The sequence below is a fragment of the Pongo abelii genome, chromosome 13 (genome assembly GCF_028885655.2).
Source record: "Pongo abelii isolate AG06213 chromosome 13, NHGRI_mPonAbe1-v2.0_pri, whole genome shotgun sequence".
Taxonomy (NCBI): domain Eukaryota; kingdom Metazoa; phylum Chordata; class Mammalia; order Primates; family Hominidae; genus Pongo; species Pongo abelii.
In genome coordinates this window covers 54,832,259-54,856,535 of record NC_071998.2, presented here as the reverse complement: position 1 = coordinate 54,856,535, position 24,277 = coordinate 54,832,259, and the positions used below count along the sequence as shown (strand labels likewise).

Here is a 24,277-nt window from a genome sequence, read left to right as displayed (position 1 = left end):
GCTGAGTCTCTATTATATATGGTTAGGCTTCCCCAAAACCTACTCTCTAGAACATTATGTTAAGATTACATTTGGGCTTGAAGTAAGAGTACAGAAACCTATATAAGTGGCTTTGAGATAGGAAAGTGGATGTTGTATTTGGGAAACCTGACATACATCACTGGATCCCGGGATCTCTGTTATCTCCATCTGGCTACCAGGAAGCCTGCCTTTGTATCTTGTCAGGCATTCATCCAACAAGTATTTATTGGGCAATTTCTATATACCCGTAGTTATTAGGCACTGATAAAAATTATGTATGTAAGAGTGATTTATAAAACATATATCGATATATGAATGTAGGTACTGCCACTGACCTCATTGGTATTGACAAAAATACCACATCAGCCCAGATCCACAGATGCAAAGAACCTTGGGTAATTATTTGGCCAATTCAGATTCCCTGAATGATTTTGTCACAATGGCAAGGAAATTTAAGAACTTGTTTTGGGATGTGTGAGATGAAGTTGGGTTTGGTGATGAACATTAAGAAGGGAGGGTTTGGTAGTCATACTTAAGTGATCTAGAAAAAATACCGAAATGTTTTTATTTCAATAGACTAACATCTTGTAAGGTCTACTTCTCAAAGACCTCATGAAAGAATGAAATAAAGAGTTTAGTCTGAACAATCTGGTTAGAGACGGGAAATTCCTGTAATCAGAAAGAGCACTCAAAATTCTAACTAAACCAACAAGAAATTCTAAGGGAATTGGGATTGTTTTGTAACATGTTGCTGAGCTCAGAGGCTGTGAATGGGGACAGATCAAGCCAGTTCTAATATTCTATTGTTTTTGTTGTTCTGTTTTATGAAGAGAGTGGCCTCGCTACCAGCAACCCAGATGTTTACTGATGTATTTTAAGGAAGCTCCGTCTACAGCTGTTACATTTTTTTCTTCTTCTAAACCATCAATTGTTTACCATATTTATAAGGGTAATTCCAGTTTAAAATATAAGAAATATAAGACATAGATTGTCATTAACATGTTTAGCCCTGAAGAGTCCAACAGAGGAACACCTAGAACAGTGTTATCAGAAAAATAATTCATTTTAAGAGTTCCGTTCATTAGAGGCCAACTTCATGAGTTTCAGGTATAAGAACATTTGCTTCTAGAAAGATGTCATTACTTCCTCCAAAGAAAAAAAAAGTGCTAAATCTATAATAATATTCATTAAACACTTTCTATAGGCATTTTTAAGTTGACTGATGAAGTCATGATGGTCAATGATATAAGAGATTTTTCTGGATATTTCTTTCTCATCAATAAATTTCTGAGTTCCAATCAGGAAAACAAACTGTCTTGCTGCAAATGACACAGCTTGACTGACAGGGTGAAAGATACTTAAATAATGTAAAAACCCAGGTCATAGCTCTTGTTATTTAATCCCTGTTACTATTAATACTGTCTTTAAGTGTTCAATGAAAATATAAAAAGATGCTCAATTACATTACTAGCTAAAGGAAAAATTAAAACAAGTCATCAATCTTTGCTTTACAAATTGGCAAAATTTAAAATACTAACATTCAGTGTGAAGAAATGGGCCCTGTGATGTGCTGCTGATGAGAGTCTAAATTAGTATAGCCTTCCTAAAAGAGTATGTGTCAATACCTATCCAACTTTAAAATGTGCAACTCAGTAATCCAGCATCTTCTCTTTTAGAAGTATTTCCTAAGAAACTGTGCAAAGATATATATATATATGTGTGTACAGGAGTGTTTATATAAACATGCATATATATATGAAGAGATTTAACATAGCATTGCTAGAAAAAGTAAAAAATGAAAAAAAATGTTCATCAATAAGGGAATGATTTAAAAAATGATGACCTATTCTTATGAGAGCTATACAATTAAGAAGACTCTATATGCAATGACCTGGAAAGCAAAAGCATATATTTTACTAAGTTTAAAAAAATCAAGTCATAAAACAAAATGTAGAATGTGAGGTGCAGAACGTGAGGCCATTTTTATAACAGGGCATATGGGCATATACATAGACACAGATATGTCTCCTTCTATGAGCATTTAAAAAGGTCTAAAAGAATACTTGCCAATCTTTTAATAGTCATTACCTTTGGGCAGTGGAATTGGGGCAAACATAAGGCTGGCAGGGGACTTAAACTATAAGTTTCAGTACTGTAACGACTTTAAAAAACTGAACAGGTAAAATTTTTCTTTTATAATATAAAAAGTCAGTAAGAATTTGTAAATTGTACGTAAGGACTGTGCTAAAAGCCCAGGAACCCAGGTTTGTTGACTTATAATAGTAATTAGGCTTCCCAAGTTTCCCCCAGCATACCCGTACTTGAGTAAGCACAGTGCATAAGGGCATGTACACATACACACGTGCATGCCCACGCACGCACGCACACACACACCCACACACACACACAGTGGGATAATCCCATTGGGAGCCGTTAGACAGAGAGCTCTCCCCTCCCCACGGGGACAACCCCCAATCAAAGGCTTAATAGCAGCATCGCAGAATGGCTAAAAGCACAACTCTGGAGTCAGATGGTCCTGGGTGCAATTTCCAGCTCCACTGTTTCAAGATTTAAAAATTCTGGGCACCACAGTGATTTAGATTCCCCACCTGTAAAATGGGAGTAAACAATGCTTTCTTTATAGTGTTGTTATGGAGGATTAGTGAGCAAGGGCATGACAGGCATTCACTACACTGCCTGACACAGAAAAAAGTGATTTTTCAGCTATCAGTGTCCAAAGACATGCAGTCAAGCAGTTGGTGGGAAATTACTTGATCTTGCAAATCACAGCACCTCTACTGACAGCAGAATGTTAACCCTATAAGGAACCGCATATTTATGGTTCCATACTTAACCTTCAAGCAAAAGCAATTCCCAAGTAACTAAAAATTTCCATAATACTGTGTCAGTAGGCACCATCACAAAGTATGATTGTGGGCTTTGGGGTCAGACTGGGTTTATAAAACCACCTCTGATACTCACTAGGTATATGAGTTAGGACATGGTACTTAAGCTCTTCCATAGTCTCACCTGGGAGGTTGCTCTGGACTTGCTCAGGTATCTGATACACAGTAGAAAAATAACAATAACAGCTGCAATGACGTGAGCATCTACTGTAGTCCACACATTCTCTCATTCTTGTGCCAAGTCTGAAACAGGGGTGTCAGTATCGTCTATTAAACTTAAGAACCTCAGAATCAGGGCATTGCATGACCTGCTCATAGGATTCCAGTTAGTAACTGCCATCTTCCTGCCTCCAAACTGAAAATGTTTTCTTAAGCAAAGGACTGGTATCTATGGGCACTGTGAATTCCTCACAATGCCTCTTCCACAGGGCTGCCATGGCCCAGAACTTCACTACTACACACTCAGTACCAGCTGTGTCTCAGTATCCTCTTTTATTATGCAGATACTCAGAAGAAGCAGTAATATATTAAGTTTACCTCAATGTGTAAGTGAATTGTTAGTTCATCCTATTTCCTCTGGGAAGAGGTCTCAGGCAGATGGTAAGCACTGGGTATTTAAAGATGGGGGCAGGGCCGGGTGAGGTGGCTCATGGCTGTAATCCCAGCACTTTGGGAGGCTGAGGCAGGGGGATCACCTGAAGTCAGGAGTTCAAGACCAGTCTGGCCAACATGGCAAAACGGTGTCTCTACTAAAAATATAAAAATTAGCCAGGCACAGTGGCAAGCACCTGTAATCTCAGGTACTCGGGAGGCTGAAGCAGGAGAATCACTTGAGCCCGGGAGGCAGAGGTTGCAGTGAGCCGAGATCGCGCCTCTGTACTCCAGCCTGGGTGACAGAATGAGACTCTGTTTCAGAAAAAGTAAAATTAAATAAATACATAAATAAAAATAAAATAAAATAAAATAAAGAGCGGGGCAGAGAAACAGGCAGGAAGTGCCCTGAGAAAAGAGGGGCCCAGATAAACTTGTCTGTAAGTCACAATTTTGCCAAGGGCTGGCTCTGCCAATCAGTCTAAGAAGCCATAAGCAAAAATCCCTTTATTCGTGTCTTTTCTTTCTGTTCATTCGTATTTATTTAATGAGCAGTTATTAAGCATTTACAGTGTGCAGAATATTGTGGGACAATCCAGTCCCTGTCCTGAGACTTACAATTTAGCAATAGTTGATTCAATCATTTAATACTCATATTGATCAAACATAGCACATTAATATGGTGAGTTTAATCTGTGTGGGTGCACGCGCACTCATGCTTGTGTGTGCACATGCTTAGTTATATATGTAGATTATTCACAGTTCAGTCATTTCCATAATCAATCATTCCAACACCTTTTCTGGTTCAGATGACCATCTCACACCCCTTCCACAAAACTCAGCATGTTGAAATGCTCACTGCACTTCGCATATACACCTAAAATTAACTTTTGTTTTTTAGAATTAGAACACAGTCAGAATTTCTCAAGTACTACTTATGTAAAACTGTTCTTGGGGTAATTTTGTAGTAATTAAGTATATGAGAGTAATTAAGGACTTCTCCGAATCTAATCATCAATCCCTGGTACTATGTACGCATTAAAAACATGATGGCTGATATGGAAAATTATTCCTGATTATGACTGCTGATGATAACATCAGAATAACATGAAGTTCACTCATCGGCTCATTTCTTTTGTGAATATGTCACAACTTTCTCCATGAAATCTATTACACTGTTGATTTATAATCAATTATATTTGTCTTTCTGGGATTTCAAGATGTGACACAATGCTTAAGTTCTAAGCAATACAATTTCTTGACTTACTGCTTTATTATTTCATAAACTCATATATGCAGTTAAGATGAAATTTTCTGTGGGAGTGTTTACTGTCTTTAAAATCAGCCTTTAAAAATAACCTCTAGGCTGGGCACGGTGGCTCATGCCTGTAATCCCAGCACTTTGGGAGTCCAAGGCAAGTGGATCACCTGGGGTCGGGAGTTCAAGAGCAGCCTGGCCAACATGGTGAAACCCCGTCTCTACTAAAAATACAAAAAATTAGCTGGGCTTGGTGGCGCGTGCCTGTAATCCCAGCTACTCTGGAGGCTGAGGCAGGAGAATCGCTTGAATCCAGGAGGCGGAGGTTGCCGTGAGCAGAGATCGCCCCACTGCACTCCAGCCTGGACAAGAGCGAAACTCTGTCTCAAAAAATAAATAAACAAAATAAAAATAAAAATAACCTTTAAATATTTAACACTATAAATTGGAAGCAATGAAATCAGTCATGGCTACAGCCCATAGGCATCTTGCTGGAAAGCACCATTGCACAATCACTGTCAGTAAACAGCCAACTGAGGAAGAAGTTAGCTAAACTTGTACTTGCCACCTCACTGCCATTTAAATATCAATGCTCTGATATTTCTACAGTTTGAAAGATGCTTTGGCTCTTTGGTGGGACAAGCCATTTACAATGTGTTTTGTTCTTGGAGTCCTTTTGGTGGCTGGAAACCCTTTGTTTCTTGTTGCAGTCAATTTGAACTGGACTGACAAGCTTACAGCTCCATACTGAGGTAAGAAAATGCCACCATTGTCTGGGAGCTGACTGGCCTGCTTTAGGAAGCCTGCAGGCAGGGCATGCTTTAAATCATGGGAAAGACAGCTCAGGAACCACAGGAGCCTTGAACAACAGAGGGAGGGCGCCCCCTTCCCACTGCTGCTGCACTGATTTCAAACAGCCCAGGCTGAGGAGGTAGCTTCATGGTGTTTTCCTAATGAAATCTAATAAGTGGTACATGGATGACGGAAATCTCTGTGTTGGCAACTGGAAACTCCAGAGGGATGCAAAATAAGAGCACACAGTGGAAAGTATGGAAACCTAAGAGAATGGAAGAGATGGGAAAACATGGGGTAGTCCACCCCGACTTCCAAGGAAGGATATGAATGAATCTGTCTGTGAAACGGGTCATATTAGTCCCATTTTACAGATTAGAAAACCATCCTAGAGTGTCTGGCAGCCCCTCCGGTGTGCCTATCCAGTAAAAATTGTGAACGGAATATCCGTTTTGTTAAGTATGGCAATGCACTAAAATATCCATCTTCCCAGACCCCCTTGCCATGTGACTAAGAGTATACTTGTCCTTTACTCTTCACCCTTGTCTCTGCCTGCAACTGGGACAAGATGTGTAGAATATCAGCATTCATGCTGTGACCAGGAGGATGGAAGCCACCTGTTAACAATGACAAAGCACAAAGTTGGGAGGAGGCATGGGCACTGCTGAGTCTGTGAGGCTCCTTCTCCACCTTGCACTGTTTCCCGTTAGACATCTTGTCATGAGAGAAGGCTAGGGGCGGTGGCTCATGCCTGTAATCCCAGCACTTTGGGAGGCTGGGGCGGGTGGATCACTTGAGGTCAGAAGTTCAAGACCAGCCTGGCTCACATGGTGAAACCCCGTCTCTACTAAAAATACAAAAAATTAGCCAGGCATGGTGGTATGTGTCTATAGTCCCACCTACTCAGGAGGCTGAGGCAGGAGAATAGCTGGAACCCAGGAGGCAGAGGTTGCATTGAACATAGATTGCGCCACTGCACCGCAGCCTGGGTGACAGAGTGAGACTCCATCTCAAAAAAAAAAAAAAAGACATCTTGTCATGAGAGAAGAGTAAATTGCACACTGGGGTTGTTGGTGTTGTTGCTGTAACATGATAAATAAACCCTGTAAAATCTTGTCCTCTGCACAAATGTGTATTAAAAATAAGGTCTTTGAGAAATCTAAAATTGGGTCAGACCACTGAAAATCTTTGATACCTTCTAATTACAGCAGTAACAAAATATCAAGAGGAAATTTAGGCAGGCAGTTCAGTGTGGCTATAGGCTCCTGGGTGGTTATTAAAAATCACACAAAATAGACTGGAAAGGCTGGCTTGCAGGTACTGAAACAACGAGTGATAGCAGGGCCCAGTGCACAGGAAGGCGTGTGATCTGCCATGAGCTGAAGGCCATGCAAGGCTGGATGTGCACCTCTCTGGGAGGGAGCCCCCTGGGACTGTGCTCATTTCAAATGTTATTAAAATAGAGCTGAAAGGGCTCCTGTCTGGACAGCAGCTAGGCTGAGGACGTTTTTGTTCTCTTCTCTTGCTATTCCAGCTTTTGTCTAGGAAAGACTGTATGTGAACAAACACAATTGCACATTATCCTGACATCATTCCTCTATTTACCAGTTGCATCTGAGTGAACTGAACTCTTTAATAAGTCACTGTTGTGGTGTTCTGTACATGTGGCCCAACATAATCTCAACAGTTAGAGCTTAATGTTCCTACCTCTCCCATTCCAGTCTCTACACAGCACTCTACTTGAATTTCCTAAAATACTGGGCTGACTTCTTCATTCGATAGGTTACAGTTAGCATGGCACAAAACCCTTCGTGAGCTGGCGTTGTGAGTTCTCCATCCTCTTCCTCCTCTACTCCATGCCTTAACCTGGGTACTCCAGCCATCCCCTTGGCTCTTCCCTCTGTGCACACACACACCACGGTGTCATTTGTGTTCTCACCTGTGCTCTTTGCTTCCCCTCTGCCTGGAATGCCTTTACCCACTTGGCCTGCCCAATAAGGTATTTATCTTCAAAACCCTCTTCAAGTATCATTTCTACAGACCCTTCTTTGACATCTTCTTCTGAATAAATCAGGTGCCTTTTGCACCTTCTCTTATTGCATGTGTCACAGTGCGTTGATTAAATGACATTCATGTTTGCCTGGCACATAGTGGGTGACCAACGAACACTTGCTGAACTGAACTTGGTGTCTCCTTGATGGGCCCAGAAGCAGGAAAGTTGTGAAAATGCTGTTGTAGGAATTCTCATGGCATGCTGATAATCCTGGAGTGAATAGGGCATTTAGAAAGAAATGGTCCATTAGTCCAATAACAAAATGTACAAATATCAACTCTTGGGCAACTAATCCAGGCAACATTCTGAAGCTTGTCTGGGCAAGAGAAGTGTCCTAAGGAGAAAGAAAAGGCCGAAAAACAAGCTTACATGATTGCAGAGTGTCCTTATGTTTACATCTAAAATAAAGGACTAAAGTGTACTAAGAAGTTGCCTTGGAGATCTCACCTGAACGGAGACCCATAAATGCTACCAAGATTCAAACATTAAAGGAAATTATACCTCATTCCCTGTACTAATGAAGGCAAAATGAATGAATGAGATGGATGCAGAGTCAACAAACCTGAGCTCTGGTCCTGGGTCATTCACTAGGTAAGGAAACTTGAAAAAGCAGTGCTAGTAATCTTTCAAAGTATGCCTTTTACAAAATGCCTCAACAAAAATATAGGGAGAGCACACAATGTCTAGGCTCAGTATCATTTAGTATTACAGCATGATTAACAAAACTCGATGGATCTCATCTTCTTCATTTGGAAGACCAAAGCCCCTCTGACTTGTAACCTTTCATAGCTCTCTGTAATGCAACAGCATCTACACACAGGAGTCTACATTTCCCCACGGAAAAATATAAATGTATATTTATTTTAGTGTGCCTTTGACTTAGAAACATGTTTTTGATTAAGAATGTGGCTTGGGGCTGGGAGTGGTGTCTCATGCCTGTAATCCCAGCACTTTGGGAGGCCAAGGTGGGCGGATTGCCTGAGGTCAGGAGTTTGAGATCAGTCTAGCCAACATGGTGAAACCCCATCTCTACTAAAAATACAAAAAAATTAGCCGGATGTGGGGGCGTGCGCCTGTAATCCCAGCTACTCAGGAGGCTGAGGCAGGGGAATTGCTTGAACCAGGGAGGTGGAGGTTGCAGTGAGCCGAAAACGTGTCACGGTATTCCAGCCTGGGTGACAGAGTGAGACTACGTTCCAAAAGAAAAAAAATACATATATATGGCTTGGAAATTTAGACGTTTTGATAAAGGCACCTGCATAGTTTGCTAAGGTAGCAATGCCCAGACATTTTATATTCTTATTTGTCTCAGTTCTTGTCTCTAAAAATACAGTGATGGTTATTTCTCCCTGACCTCTACCTACTGCAGGGAGTACAGAAGAAATGGGGGTGACTACGCTCATTAAAACCACGAAGTTTTTGAAAGCGAGAACAAACACTCACTTGCGTTATTGCATTAGCAACCCTGACACTGCTTTGGGTTTTAAAAATCAAGTTTTATTAGGTGATGGTGTTCCCCGTTACCAAGATGCTGTATAACTCCAGCAAACTCGTCCAACAGAAGCTGAAAGGCACGACCAATAAATGCAACTCATTAAGAAGGTCTCATTTTACCCTCAGCATTGTATTGCCCACTTGAAAAATAGTAGATAAATTTTGTCCTTACCCTGAAGAGTAGTAGATAAGAACCGCTAGAAATGTTGCCTACAAAGTTCCAGAAAAACAATTTCAGAAAATGCTTGGAGAAGGAAGTAAGGCTACATCTGGATACCTACCAATTAACTACTAGCAGTGGACCAATGGCTAATACAGGGGCACGCCCTTTGCAACCTCATTGCAACAGTCACTTGGCCATCTTCCTGGAGAAAGTCATGATTTCTCAATTTGCCTAACTACATTTTAAACTTATTTTTAGGGCTGATATTAGCAGTTTCTCATTGGCCATGGGGAATTTTTTTAACAATTAGAATGTGAAAGTTAGGGCCCAGCACAGGTGACTCACACCTGTAATCCCAACACTTTGAAAGGCTGAGGCAGGAGGATCACTTGAGCCCAAGAGTTCAAGACCAGCCTCGGCAACATAGTGAGACCCCATTTCTACAAAAACAATAAATGAAATTAGCCAGGTGTGGTGGTGTGTGCCTGCAGTCTCAGCTGCTTGGGAGGCTGAAATAAGACTGTCTGAACCCAGGAATTTGAGGCTGCAGTGAGCTATGACTGTGCCACTGCACTCTAGCCTTGGGGACAGAGCGAGACCCTGTCTCTAAAAAGTAAATTGTTTTTAATGTGAGAGTTTAAAAAATCCCAACAATTTCAAGTTGACAATACATTCATTATTTAACTAAAAAAAAAGAAATGTGGAAGAAGACTATTTTGCCAAGAGGTAGGGAAAAATAATAGGGTAGATCCCATTTTCTATATCCTCTTGTTCATTATTCATTTGTTGAATGAGGGAGTGTCAATCACTTAGTCAGTAAATATTTATTAAATGCCTACTTTGCACCAAGTATTATGCCTGCCCTAGGGCTACAAACATCATCCCTATTCTCAAAGAGTCTTAATTTTTTAAAAAAGAAGGGAATAGAAGGAAAAGCATTAAATTAATTAAGCTCCTACTCTGTGCCAGGTGCTTTTCTTGTCAAATCTTCCTAATAACTGAAGAGAGAAGATAGATGAAATGCCCCCCACTTAACGAATGTGAACTAAGACTCCATGATTTGCCCAGAGTCACACAGTTCAGGGTAGACTAGTGTTTGCATTCAAATTGGTCTAATTTCAAAACGCTTTTTAAAGATTTCTTTAGAGAAAAAAGAAGAAATCACCCATTATCCTACCATCCTGATATAAAACCGTCAATATTTTGGAGAACTTCCTTCCAATTTTTCTTCTACACATAGGTCAATTTTTAAATTTTTAAAAATGTGTTTCAAAGTTGTAATCAAAATGTGTTATACTGCATTTTCTTGGAACTTTGACACCATCAACTGTGAAATGCTCCATTACTCTAGATAGCACCAGAAAGAAAAATCACTGCCAATTATATGATGCCACTGTGAGCTATGTCCAGATTTCAGCGATGTTAAAATGTGAAGGTGAAGAATTTGTGTCTTAGAATCAATGGCCTACTCTACATTTCACATAGCCCACACTCAGGCTGTGCACCTACTGCCTGGAGTGGTGAGGATGGCTTCATGGAGCAGGGGACCTGGGTCTCTTTCAGAGTAAACTCCTCGACTGGACTGGCAGGCCCTCCTCAGAGGGAAGAGGGCTCAATTTGACTGTCTTTTGCATGCCTTGATGCCTTGTCTTGCGCACAGTAGGTACTCAATAAGTATTTCTTGGTTGAATAAATACATAACTGAAGCTTGAGAAACAATGTATAGCCAGCAGAAGGTAAAAATGACCATGGGCCTGCAGGATAGTACAAGTGCAAATTCTGATGAGGATTTGTGTGGCTACACTGGGGAAGTGGGAAGATGAGATGGACAGAACTTTGAGCCAGAACCAATAGCTCTGGTTTTTCAAGGTCTCTTCCTTCCTACAGCTGGCTGCTGTTTTTATATCACCTTCTCTTTGCTGTTCAGGCCTTTACTTTGATGTTCTTTTTTTTTTTTTTTTTGGAGACGGAGTCTCACTCTGTCACCCTGGCTGGAGTACAGTGGCGCAATCTCGGCTCACTGCCAGCTCCGCCTCCCAGGTTCATGCTATTCTCCTGCCTCAGCCTCCCGAGTAGCTGGGACTACAGCCGCCTGCCATCACGCCTGGCTAATTTTTTTTTTTTGTATTTTTAGTAGAGATGGGGTTTTACCATGTTAGCCAGGATGGTCTCGACCTCATGACCTCATGATCCACCTGCCTCAGCCTCCCAAAGTGCTGGGATTACAGGCGTGAGCCACCACGCCCAGCCTACTTTGATGTTCTTATCCAAGCCTAGCTCCATAGTACTGGTTGATTCTGCCATCTTAGAAAATTATTCACACTCAATTTGCATATTGATTTAGATTTGTTTGGGAACATCACCCATTAATTTCAAGTAATAACTCATACGGAGAAAATTCAGGCATCAGCAAGAGGCAGGTAGAGGAGAGTAGTATTTTTCAGAAGTTGAAACATTCAGCCTAAAAGGACAGTATCTCTTCTGCTTATACAGATCTGATTGCCCTAGGAAGTAAAAGCCTGTGACAGTTCAAATCTATATGACTTGGCAATTCAACTTTCTATGGATGCTCACTAAGATACGTGCCTGAAATGGCAAAATGAGTTTAAATAAAGAAAAGAAACTAAGATTTAGTTCTCTATGCATATCCCCCATTAAACACAAGATCTGCACATTTAGAAAATCATTACGATTTCTCTTGGTTTCCTTTTCTCCTTTTCATCCTCCATTCACCTAACAAGTATCTGTCTCTTTGCCACTTGTGAAGAGCTGTGTTAAGTTCCCTAAAAGATATAATTTTCTGATGGGTCAGAAAATGCTCACAAAGAAGTTTGCACATTAATAGTGAAAGTATGTTTTATTCACAGATAAGTAAAACACAAGGTAGAGGAAGCATAAATACTACCAGAGAAAGACAGGCGATACAAAATCAGAGTTTAAAGCCTGGAGAGACGACATCGGCTGGGGGATCAGGAAAGGCTTCAGAGAGGAGGCGTCATTCCACCTGTGCCTTGAAGGATGGAGAGGATGTGGACCTATGAGAATGAGAGCAAAAACCTAGCAGAGCAGAGGCATGCTTGGGCACAAGAACTCCTGTCATTTCTTTCTCCATGGGCTGTCTATTGTTTAGAAACAGGATGCTACTGCTGGTGTTAGAGCCCTGGTCAATGAAAAAACCAACAACTTGAGCTGACCAGTGCGAGGTGTCATAAATCATACCATCATCAGGCCAAAGTCAGGAAAATACCATAGGATTTCATGCCTATCAAGTGTGAAATTTTAGAGGCAAGTCATGAAAGCCTAAGCCTGGTGTAGAACAGAGCATCTGAAATCCACAACAGGTAACTAAGATGAAAAGCAACAGCACAACGTCACTTTTCGAAACTCAAGAGACTGCAAGCTTCTTGCTTACCATGGACATGGATACCATTTGGTTGAAAAGAAGAGTTTGTTTCTGGCGGATAGGACTTCAGGTGTGAACCTGATGGCTGCTGGGTATAGGGAGGCTGTGTTCTTTGCAGTATTGAAGAAGGAGCCGGAACTCTCCGGGGGCTGATGTGGTGAGGAGATGGAGCAGAAGGTGCAAACCTAAGAAAACAATTATAAAAGGAAACATGAGGGACATAAAACAGCAGGAACAAAGACAAACTCTCCAAAGCCAAATTCTCACCTCCCATTCTGGCTATACAAGAGCGTGACAACAAGCCTTTAAAAAAAAAAAATCCTTCAGGATTTTTCTCTACCCTCTCCCTCCCCACTGCCGTTCCGCATTTAACCACTGAGTTCTCAACTGAGATACAGAGGGAATAAACAAGTACAATAAAAGGAAAACCTACTCACAGTTTGGGTTTCTCAAGATTTCTAAGCTGCATTTCAAATACACTATGTTTGGTGAAATTCAAAGTACATCTTTTGCCAAGCCCTTTTTCTGCTAATTTTTAAAATCTATTTGCATTTAAGGGGAAATTTGATCCGTATGTTTCTGAATCATTTACACTTAGCTCATAAACATTTTGTTTTGTAAGATATATCTGAGGTCCAAGAAGTGTTGTTACAAGTCTTTATTATGAGCCTCTCTAATCCTATTCTCTTTAAACAATGCATTTGCTTTCGCCAAGAATGAATTAACTTAAACCTCAAAGGTCAAGTATGGCTTGAAACCCACAACCCACGAGATCTGCGTGGGCTCCGTGCTTGGCAAAGAGTGTTCCTGAGGGTATGATAGGAAGATGATGTAGGAGTCATATGCGCCAATCACAGTAAGACTATTGGTGGTTTCTAGGGTGGGGGACATGTTGGTGTTTAAATAAGGTGATGTTGTCAAGAAACCTGGGATATGAAATGGATGATTGTACATTGATCTTCCAATTATGAAGGAAAATTGGAAAGACCTGACTCACTGTTTAAAATGACAGTTTATGCTTTCTAACATTGAAGGCAAGATGTAATTGTTAGAACAATGTTACAGTTTGGCAATGTCTATCAAATATCAAAATGATCCTCCAGATGCCAGTTCAGTAGGGGACTGACAGAAGTATAGGGGAGAAAGGAGCAAGAAGTCTGTCAATGCAGTAAAATGAAGCAGCAAATGAATTGTTTAGTTTCCTCAAAAAGTCCCAGTAAGCTGAAAACTTTTAATCAGCTGTTCCTTACACTGTGTAGAAAGACAGGCTTTGTTTTGCACTAACACGTATAGGTCACCATCTGCTTACATTGCTTATTTCACAGGAACAAATCACTTTAACTTTGCTGGGCTTTTGTGGAGGGCCATAGATGATAAAAAGGGAAGATGAACTAGTCAAGCTTATAAAGTGATTGGAAACATTCTGAACCAGAATATTTAATAAGGCAGAGCTTCTATGTTTGTACTGCAGCAGTAAGAAAGCATGGGACAAAAATCTCATGTTCTTTTTGCTTTTCCCACGTGAGGTGTGATGAGACTATAGAAGAAGGTGAATGTAAGAACCAAGAAAGTAGGAGTAGGACTCGCTAACCTCTAGGGAAAAGAAGTCAAGGCGAGGAGCTTAAACAAACCAGCTGGGTTGGGATGCCTGTTTAATTGATCATTTACATCTTCATTCTGCTGAAAGAGAATAGTAACTGACTGTACCGTGCTGAGTAAATACACATTTTCTGAGCATATCATCTTAACTGGTATTACCCTGAAAAGTGCTGAATAGCTTGAGAGAAAACACAGCAAACAAATCCTGGCACTGCTCTGAGAACATCTAGTGAAACTCATTTGCCAGGATTCCTCATATGAAGGCTATTTTTGGGGGGAACATGTCTTTAACGTGTCTCACAAGTTGCTCTGAGGTTGTGGGAGAGCGATGAGGAACTATGAGATCACAGACTTTAGGGGCAGAAGGAATCCAGGTTAACCCCTAATCCCGAATCCCCTGGTCCTTAAAGATCCCCAGGGATGGAGGCAGGAAGGATCTGAATTGCAAGGCAACCTATGGTGCTATTTAACAGTCATTGCTGGTGTCCCAATTTTGTTTTTTTGGGCAAATGAGCAAGATCCTTTGATTGGCTCCTTAATTCTCTTTCCTAGGTTGTAAATAAAAGATGCAACTTGCTCTAGATGGTTTTCCAGTCCATTCTTCTGGAATATCTGCTATCCTCTTTCTGTTGAGGACTGATGGGACACAGAGATGTGTGAATGGGCAAGTCAGCAAGTAGATCTATATCTAGATCCTACATATATATGATTCTATATAATTATATGCTAATTAAAGTCATTCTTAGGTACTCATTCTTGGAAGTTCCAAACCAGGGCCATGCTCTCTTGGCTACCAAATATTACCCAGTATAATAATACCATTGAATAAAGAAAAAAATATGATAGGTATAAACCATGGTTTTAGCACTGCTATCTCAAGGACATGGAGTAATAAAATATGATGGCTTCAACTGACTCAAGATTTTGCTTTTTCCTAATTCAGGCTGAATTTTCCTCTATGTTAGTCAAATAAATGAATTTATACAATATAAAGTTAATATAATTTCAAAACATAGTATGTCACCCCATATAATGTATTAATAAAAATTTAAATATAAACTATTCTAAGTAAAATACACATTTAAAGTAGGCTTTGATTTGAAAAGGAAAGAAATAGTACAAAAATGTTAACTTTTATACATGTAGAGAAATAAAATAAGTGATCACAATTATCCAGACAATTGCTAGGAACAAGGAAGTAGATAAGAAGCCACCACTAAAAAGTCCAGCATAAGAAGTAAGTGTATATATAGGATTGATTTTCAAGTACAGCAGATAGAATCAATTTTGTTACTGTGTAAAAACACCACATAGTACCATACTTCAAATCTTTCAAAATGTATTAATTGAAATTTAATATTTATAAAGTTAGTTACTTGTTAACCAGCTCATAGTAGAGTAGAAATAGTAAACTAAAATCAGGGGTGAGAGGACAGGAGAGGCGTGGAGAAGATGAAGAGAGAGTCTTCCTGTTTGAGGTAAGGTCCCTGGGGAATGTCAAAACACAGTAATGGACAACTCTTCTCTCAGCAAGAGAGATGCAGGAGAGTGATTCAACAAGCTAACAAGTAGTCTGAGGTTATTTGGTGCAAAAGCAAACAAACAAACAGAAAACACATATACTTAGATGCTCAATAAGCAAAAATAAACTGTTTTCACTATTGTTGGAGGCAGGGTAGGGACCTCAGAACCCCATTTTCTAAGTGTCTGCACCTACTTTCCAACCCTGTTTCTTCAAAGCACACACACACACACACACACACACACACACACACACATCAAAATGAGTATGTTCTGAATATTCTGTCCCCAAAAGTTAACTGAGACTTTATTTTAAATCAAATGAAGGTGAATTAAATTTTTTTGATGCTAAAATAAAAAAACATTGTGATGCCGAGGATAAATTGTAGTTATTTGCCATTTTCCCTCTTATGGAGTATCTTATTCCCCAATTATGTCAGATCAAGATGACATCACTCTCATTCAGCTTGAGTTACAGCGTGTCCAAGAGCCAGAAGAGACACCTTCTGACATCTTTTCTAGGTCCAACCCTGTTCTCTAGCTGCTGATCTGCAGTTGACACTTCAGAGATTTCACTGGACATGGCTTACTAGTCTCTTTACCCTTTTATACTTCTTTGAAACAATAGATTATTGCTCTATAAATAGGCACATAACAGACTAGAAAAAAAAATTACTGCTTACCAGAAACAGATCGCACAAAAGCTAACCAGATAACTGAGTCAAACACTTCCACTCATTTGGTAGAGGAGTTCGTATAACCCTACTGTGAGCAATGGTATGCAAAAGAAAAAAAAGAAAGGGAAGGGGAACAGATTTTAAAACCTCATAAAAAATCCTCTGGTGGGGGGCCAGGTGTGGTGGCTTACGCCTGTAATCCCAGCACTTTGGGAGGCCGAGGCGGGTGGATCACGATGTCAGGAGATTGAGACCATCCTGGCTAACACAGAGAAAGTCTGTCTCTACTAGAGATACAAAATATTAGCGGGGTGTAGTGGCGGGTGCCTGTAGTCCCAGCTACTCAGGAGGCTGAGGCAGGAGAATGGCGTGAATTCGGGAGGTGGAGCTTGCAATGAGCTGAGATAGCGCCACTGCACTCCAGCCTGGGTGACAGAGCAAGACTGTCAAAATAAATAAATAAATAAACTCTGGGGGATGAAGAAATATTTAACACATTTCTGCAAATATGTATCTCCACCTATCTTAAAGAACGTCTGATTATTTGGGGGTATTTACTTGGCCACTCTCCTTCCCTTCTATGCCCCTCTCCATTGCTTTCTCAGACCCAACCCCATTATCATTGAACTCCCCAGCCATGCAGTGGGGTGGCCCAACAGCATTCAAACTTAGATTGTTTCTCAGATTAGTAGCTCCCAACTGAGACACATAGACACTGAGACACTGAGAACTGCTTAGATTCATGTGCAGAAAAAGTGGGAATGGCAAGAGAAGCAGATGGACAAAGGAGAAGACAGACAGGCCAGAAGTCACACCCACCTGGGCTTGGATGCTGGGTCTGTTACTAGCTGGGTAAACAAGTAAATTCCCCACCTTCTCCCAGGATCAATTTCAAGCATAAAATAAGGGTAATCTCAACTTTCACTGAAGGTTCTAAAGTCCATGGTGACATTTATTCATTCAAGGGGTCTTTGTTGAGCACTAAATGTGTGGCATTGTTCTAAGCACTAGGGATAGAGCAACAAAAGACACATATCTCTGTCTTTGTGGAACGTATATTTTAGTAAGGGGAGACAGGCAGTGAAGAAATTTAAGTAAGCAACGTATCTACTGGGCTAGAGGAAATGAATGCTATGGAGAAAAATATGGAGACAGCAAAGGGTGGGGTGGATTAGGAATAATTTTAAATTGAGAAGTCAGGAATATCAAAGTACTTAATACAATGAAAGTCTGATGCCTTCTGGGTGATCAACACATGTTGATGGAATGATCGATTGAATGTACATTTAAGGCATCCCTGACATTAACATGTATCCCAGTGTTCAAGAGCTGTGTAAGACTGCGGTCCCAGCAATGTATTAGAATGTCTATAGAGTTCTTAGAAAATCTTAAGACTGTTTCCTTCTTTGACTATTCAGATATAAACACTAAGGCTCAACAGAAAGTGAGGCATTTTTTATATTGTTGGTGTGAATGTAAATCAGTTAAACCATTGTGGAAGCCAGTGTGGTGATTCCTCAAAGACCTAGAACCAGAAATACCATTTGACCCAGAAATCCCATTATATACCAAAATCCCATTACTTTGAGTATATAATCCCATTATATACCCAAAGGAATATAAATCATATAAAGATACATGCACGTGTATGTTCACTGCAGCACTATTCACAATAGTGAAAACATGGAATCAACCCAAATGCCCATCAATGATAGACTGGATAAAGAAAATGTGGTACATATATACCATGAAATACTATGCACCCATAAAAAGGAATGAGATCATGTAATTTGCAGGGACATGGATGGAGCTGGAAGCCATTATCCTCAGCAAACTAATGCAGGAACATAAGACCAAACACTGAATGTTCTCACTTATAAGTGGGAGCTGAATAATGAGAACACATGGACACAGGGAGGGGAACAGCACACACTGGGGCCTGTTAGGGGGTGCGGGGGAGGGAGAGCATCAGGAAAAACAGCTAATGCATGTGGAGCTTAATACTTAGGTGATGGGTTCATAGGCACAGCAAACCACCATGGCACATGTTTACTTCTGTAACAAACCTGCACATCCTGTAAATGTATCCCAGAACTTAAATTAAATTAAATTAAATTTAAAAAAGAAAGTGAAGCATTTACTCATGTGGCTGATTTTCTAGTTCTAGAAGTAGTTAATCTTGGTCTTGTGTATAGGTCTCATATCTTGGTGCTGGATTTTCCAATGGAGTATCCTGAGTCCACAAATTCATACATTATAGAATGTTTTAGCTGGAAAGGGCACTGGAGCACCATCTTATTTGGATGAAAAAAACAAATGCCCAATGAGGTAAAATAATTTGCTTAAAGTCACAAAGGTAAGAAAGACTTCTCTAGTGGAGATGGAAAGCAATCATGAGTGGTGGGGTGAGGGGGGAATGAAGAAGATTCCTGAGGGCATCTGAAATGTTCATCTTTATCATGGGCTAGTGGGAGGGCGTGTCAGCAACATACTACCTTTAAGAAATCTAGCAATGGCAAGTGTTGCTCAGTGTGCTTTGGTGAACTTGCTCAGTCCTGAACTGGAGTTCTTCATGTACAACATAGTATATACTTTTAGTCTTTCTAACTAGATAACTCCTTTCGGGTAGGGCTCTTTCCCCTGTGTATAAGTCCAAAGTATTTCTTTGTCAGTGTACACACTTATTTCTTTAACAAAATTTACTAACAGATTGTGTTACCAGTCAAGCATGTCATAAATATTTCTTACTTTTCTTCATTTGTACTGTACTCACAAGCAGTTCTAGCCAGCAATGCAGGACTGTGTGTTTTAGCACTGCTTTGGGGGTTAACACTTTGAAAAGAAGGAATTTATGTTTTTACATGATCAACTAGATTAAAAGTTGGTATGTGTTCTGGATAGTTTTTCTTTCCGCCCTGTCTCTTCCACGGCAGCTACAGACCTCCCAAAGAAGGAAGGATTCATTAGAACAGCTTGTTTCATTGTATTCACACGAAAAATATTACTGATTTGCTGCCAGGGAGTAGAAATAATGGATATAAACTAGGCTACGATGGATTTGGGGAGGTATTTTTTATTTCCCCAAAAAATTGTGGGGTATCATCTGTGGCGGTTTTAAAATTCATCTGTGAAAACTAATCAATGAGAAATGGCTACAGCAGTTGGCCAACTGCAGAGGGGGAAGAAAGGAATCCTTTTCAAAACTTAAAAAGAAAAGCCCAGTTTTAAGGATTTCACATCTGATTTAACATCTAAAAAAACCCCGCAATGATAATACCCCACTTTGTATAGCCAGACAGCACTCCATTTTAGCAATCTTTAGTGGTCTTTATAACGATTTATGAATCACTTCATGAATTCCTGGCTGACTCATCTGGGTGACTATAGTATCTACTTATACTTCCCTTCTGTCTCACAAAAGAGACACTTGGACTCAGTTCAATCCAGATTTGTCCCCAAATGAATCACAGCACGTTACTGGGGGAACTGCAAATTGAATTCGGCTTCTGAGACAATCAAGACCAGCTTTCAGTAAAGAAGAAACAGCCGCTGGGAAGTGTGGGTAATTGCAACACTGTCCACTGGGGCAGGACTGGGGCAGGGCAAGAGCTGTGTGTCCGTCTGAGGACTCTGTCCCCAAATAGTCCAAGAGCCTAATCTGTCCCCTAGAAGAGCTTGGTGCTCCTTATGAGAGGCTGGGTCAATATCAACTGCAAATAATTCATAAGGTTGGAAAAGACCAGGACTCAAAAATGACTGCCTGAACCTACACTGAGCATGACAAAATGAAGTCTGTGAAGTTGGCTGTAGGTGAAACGATCACAAATACTTTTTGAAGGGGATGCTCATATATATCATGAGTGAATGAATGTGAGAAACAGAAAAGACAGAGTGTTCTGGAGGAAAGTTTCTCTTCTTGGGTATAGGGAGCAAGTTGTAAGTCAAAAAAACAAACTAATCAATGCCCAAGGCAAAGAAGTGGTATTTTTTTTTCTTTGAAATGCTGAAATAGGACCCACAGCATTGCAATGTTTCTCCCCTGTGGAAAGAAAAAGGGAGGAGGGGAGAACATCTCGGGTATGTCAGAGAAATGAATTATGCGGGACCAAGAGAGGAGTTTTCTGGAATATACTGACTGAAGAATTGGCTGTGACTCAGTTGTTTGTCTATTTCAGAATCTGACATGGGGAGAGAGGGAAGAAAGGCTGATTCTGCCAAATCCTCTCTTTAAAAAAGCACCAAACTGAAGAAAATTTATCCAGAGTGGTCCTAGACATTTGATATAAAAAATTCTACTATGAAAAAAAAAATCTGCAATGATATCATCTCTTGGGTTTCTCTGAGTGGGTCAGAGCAAGGGGATTAACTCATAGTCCTGTAGCAAAGGCAAGAATCTTTCTCTTGTTCAGCATGGTGTCAGACATAGCGTTCAATCTACTTTACAACAGAATGCATTAGATCAAAGAAAAACATTCAGAAGAGAGTGTAATGGAATGTCAGATGAGAAACAAGACAAAAAATCAGTGTTATTTTTGTCTAAGTATGAGAAATGGAGGCATGGAAATACAAAAAATGGACTATCCAGTATCCTTCTCATGGTTTCAAAATGCAAACACTAGTCTCTTGAACACACCAGAAGAACTTTGAGAACCAACTTTAAACGCAGTACTCCTGCCAAGTGTGGTCAGGTACCTTTGGAAGCCACAACCATAGAAGATGTCAAAAGTCAATATAATCCATACATTTGAAAAGAAACTGGCTGGGTAATGCTTCAGTCATTAATAACATGTGCTGTTTATATGTGCTATTTTTTCCCTTATATTGAATGTCAGGTGCAGGAATTTTCTGCACCTTCTCTTAAAGATAAGACTCAACATTTGACTAGAGAAATGAATGGAAGGAAACAGCATATATTTTAAAAATTCACAATTAGTGAATGGCTTTTGGCTCTTATAGATGGAAAGAGCAAAAACCCTCAGATACTTGCTACTATTCTGTATCTCCAGCACCTTATCTAGTTCTATGAGAAGATAAGTATTTGACAAATGTAGGTCATTGCTGCTGAAGAATTACTCTGCTGAACATGGTTCCACAGACCTGGTTCTCAACTTGGTGCCAATTATTGTGCCCAGGTAGATGATACATTTGCCCACTTGGTGCAAATGTCCAGCTGGATATTATATTTGCACAGCTTCTGGCTCTGAGGAGAGAATATCTACTCAAGAGAATGAGCCTAATGATTTTCTCTGAGGGGAAGGATGAGTAAAACAGAAATTTTTTTCTCCTTCTAACTAAACAGAAAAGCAACCAAAGGCTATTTCTCAGAAAAGGACACAAATACAAAAAGTTCATCCAATGAACTTTGCCTCTTGGTTTCTGCTCACCTCAATACTCTCCTTACCACCAATCAACACAGTTCTTCACTTGCAAAAAGATAATCTCTTAGCAGCTAAGTCTCCTGACGGTCGCTACTTAGGAAAGGAAAAGACCATGAAGATTTCTAGGTCACACCTTTAAAAGATTAAGTAGAGGCAATCCTTTGACCAGCCTATTCTATGTCAGAGAGGAAGTACTTTGGAATATGTAGATGTCTTGACTCAGGCTAGAATGGCTTGTGGGCTTTTGCTTTGAGAATTCTGACTATATATGACTCACTGTTTCAGAAACAGCATATGACAAGAACATACTAACAAGTTGGAATAATACCATGAGTTAGTGTGACTTCCATTGTTGCTTCATGCTATTGCAATAAAGTAGAGGTTGCAAGAAGAGAAATTCTGTTTCACCTAAGCCTTTCTTGTTACTGTCATGACTCACTTTCCTGACTGAAAATCCAAGGGGACTAAGAAAAAATCATCTTGGGCTTAACATGAGGTGGATTTGTTTGGAATATGGAAACAAAATAACGATGGTTGATTTGGCTTTTGGAGGCCAAATGACTTCCTTGGCACTTAAAAAATGGTTTCTTTTATAGGCATCCTAATAGTTGGTTTTTGATATGTGATTGTAATTAATCTAAAATGAAGAACCAGTGCATTTCAAAACAAAACATACGTGGATAAGAATCTGATATAACAAACGCTGAAACCACAAGTGGAGCTGTTTGCTTGGGAGAGTGCCCCACAGAGGCTCATGTCAATGTCTCCTGCCTTCCCATGAAGTGGTCCAAAGGAGAGTGTGGAGGTGGAAGAACAACAATTGCCTGCTCTGGGATACTGTAACCACTCTCAGAAATAACAAATGAATGAGAGTAGTATTCTTGCTTCCATCCACATTCATTCATTTCACAAAATTCCTTAGGCTTCTCCTATCAGCACTGAGAGGTAAGCATTCTGCACAAGGTAGCTGTCAACCTGACACAGTCTCTGTACTCAGGGAGACTGGGACCCCTGTAGTGTAATAGAAGCAATCAGTAAACAAACGGTGCAATTTCAGGGAGTGAGAAGTCAATGAAGGAAAATTAAAGCAGAGTTAAAGAGTAAAGGGAGCCAGCTACTCGGGAGGCTGAGGCAGGAGAATGGCATGAATCCAGGAGGCGGCGCTCGCAATGAGCCGAGATCGCACCACTGCACTCCAGCCTGGGCAACAGAGTGAGACTCTGTCTCAAAAAAAAAAAAAAAAGAGTAAAGGGAGGCGGGAAAGGAAAGTTTTAGATAGTCAAGAAGGGCCTTTCTGAAGAGGTACAATTTGAGCAGACACCACAAAGAAAGGCACAAGTCATGTGAGGTTCTGATGAGAGTGGCTTTCAGGTTTCAGGAACAGCAAGTGCAAAGTCCCCAAGGCAAGATTAGTGAGTGTTTTCTAGAAACTCCAACAAGCCAGTGTGGCTGGAACAGATTAAACAAGGGAATTGATGATAGGTGAATTTAGCAGAGGCCAGACCATAGAGGGTCATGTACACTACAAAATGGAGTTTGAATTTTATTTCAAGTATTAACCAGGGAGAGGTGTGAACATAAAAGAGATCATTACATTTACATTTTAAAGGGTAGCTCTTGTGGTGTAGAGCAATGCCATGTGTGCTGGTGGGATGAGGGTAGATGATCATAGGTAGGCAAGATTTGATGTAGAGAGACCAGTTAGAGGCTATTTTGCTTAAGATGGGAGGGGACAGTGGCTTGAACCAGGGTGGAGGATTGGAGTTGATTAGGCTTGAAATGTATTTTGAAGATAGAGCCAACAGGACCTACGGATGAATTAGACGTGAGAGTGGGAAAAGGGAAGAATCTGAGTTGACTCCTAGGCTTTTTAGGTTTTTAACAGTAAGTTGAAGATAACTATATAGACTTAGCTCTTGATTTTCCTCCATTATCAAGAAACACATTAGACTGAAAATTATGTTCATAAAAGTAGATAGGTCGGAGAAGCCAGTTGAGCAATGTTTTTTTTTTGTTGTTGTTGCTGTTGTTATTTTATCTTTTTCTTTTCTTCTGGGGCCATTCACAATCACTAGACTGGTAAAAAGAAAGTAACCAATGTCATCTATTTCCTTGTAAGTGTATGTGTGACTTCCAGGAGCATATCAGGGGAGTGTATTTAAGAAGTTATTAGTAAGAGAAGAAAGTTCATTCCAAAGGCCAATGACCTAACTGATATTTGCCACAGAGGATGAAGCATGGCTTTGGCCATGGATCCTCAATAGTTAAGGAGCTTAAAGACTGGCTGGCCATTCTACCCTGGAATAAACATTGAGAAGTACCAGGAACTTTCCATAGATTTAAAGAAAACAAAATAGGGAGAGGCCACCAACCTTTTCTAATCTAAAACCCAAAGCTTTCATCTCCATTTTCAAAAATAGG

General features: G+C 40.3%; 1 protein-coding gene across 3 annotated transcripts in view; it reads right to left on the bottom strand.

Moving 5' to 3' along the window:
• The window catches only part of GLIS3 (GLIS family zinc finger 3), a 512,085-nt gene that overhangs the window by 18,920 nt on the left and 468,888 nt on the right, over nt 1-24,277 (bottom strand). For all 3 annotated transcript variants that reach the window (XM_054519981.2, XM_009244473.4, XM_009244474.4), the window contains one exon: nt 12,691-12,866. In XM_054519981.2, coding sequence (XP_054375956.2) covers nt 12,691-12,866 — 176 coding nt within the window. The remainder of the gene's footprint in view (nt 1-12,690; nt 12,867-24,277) is intronic.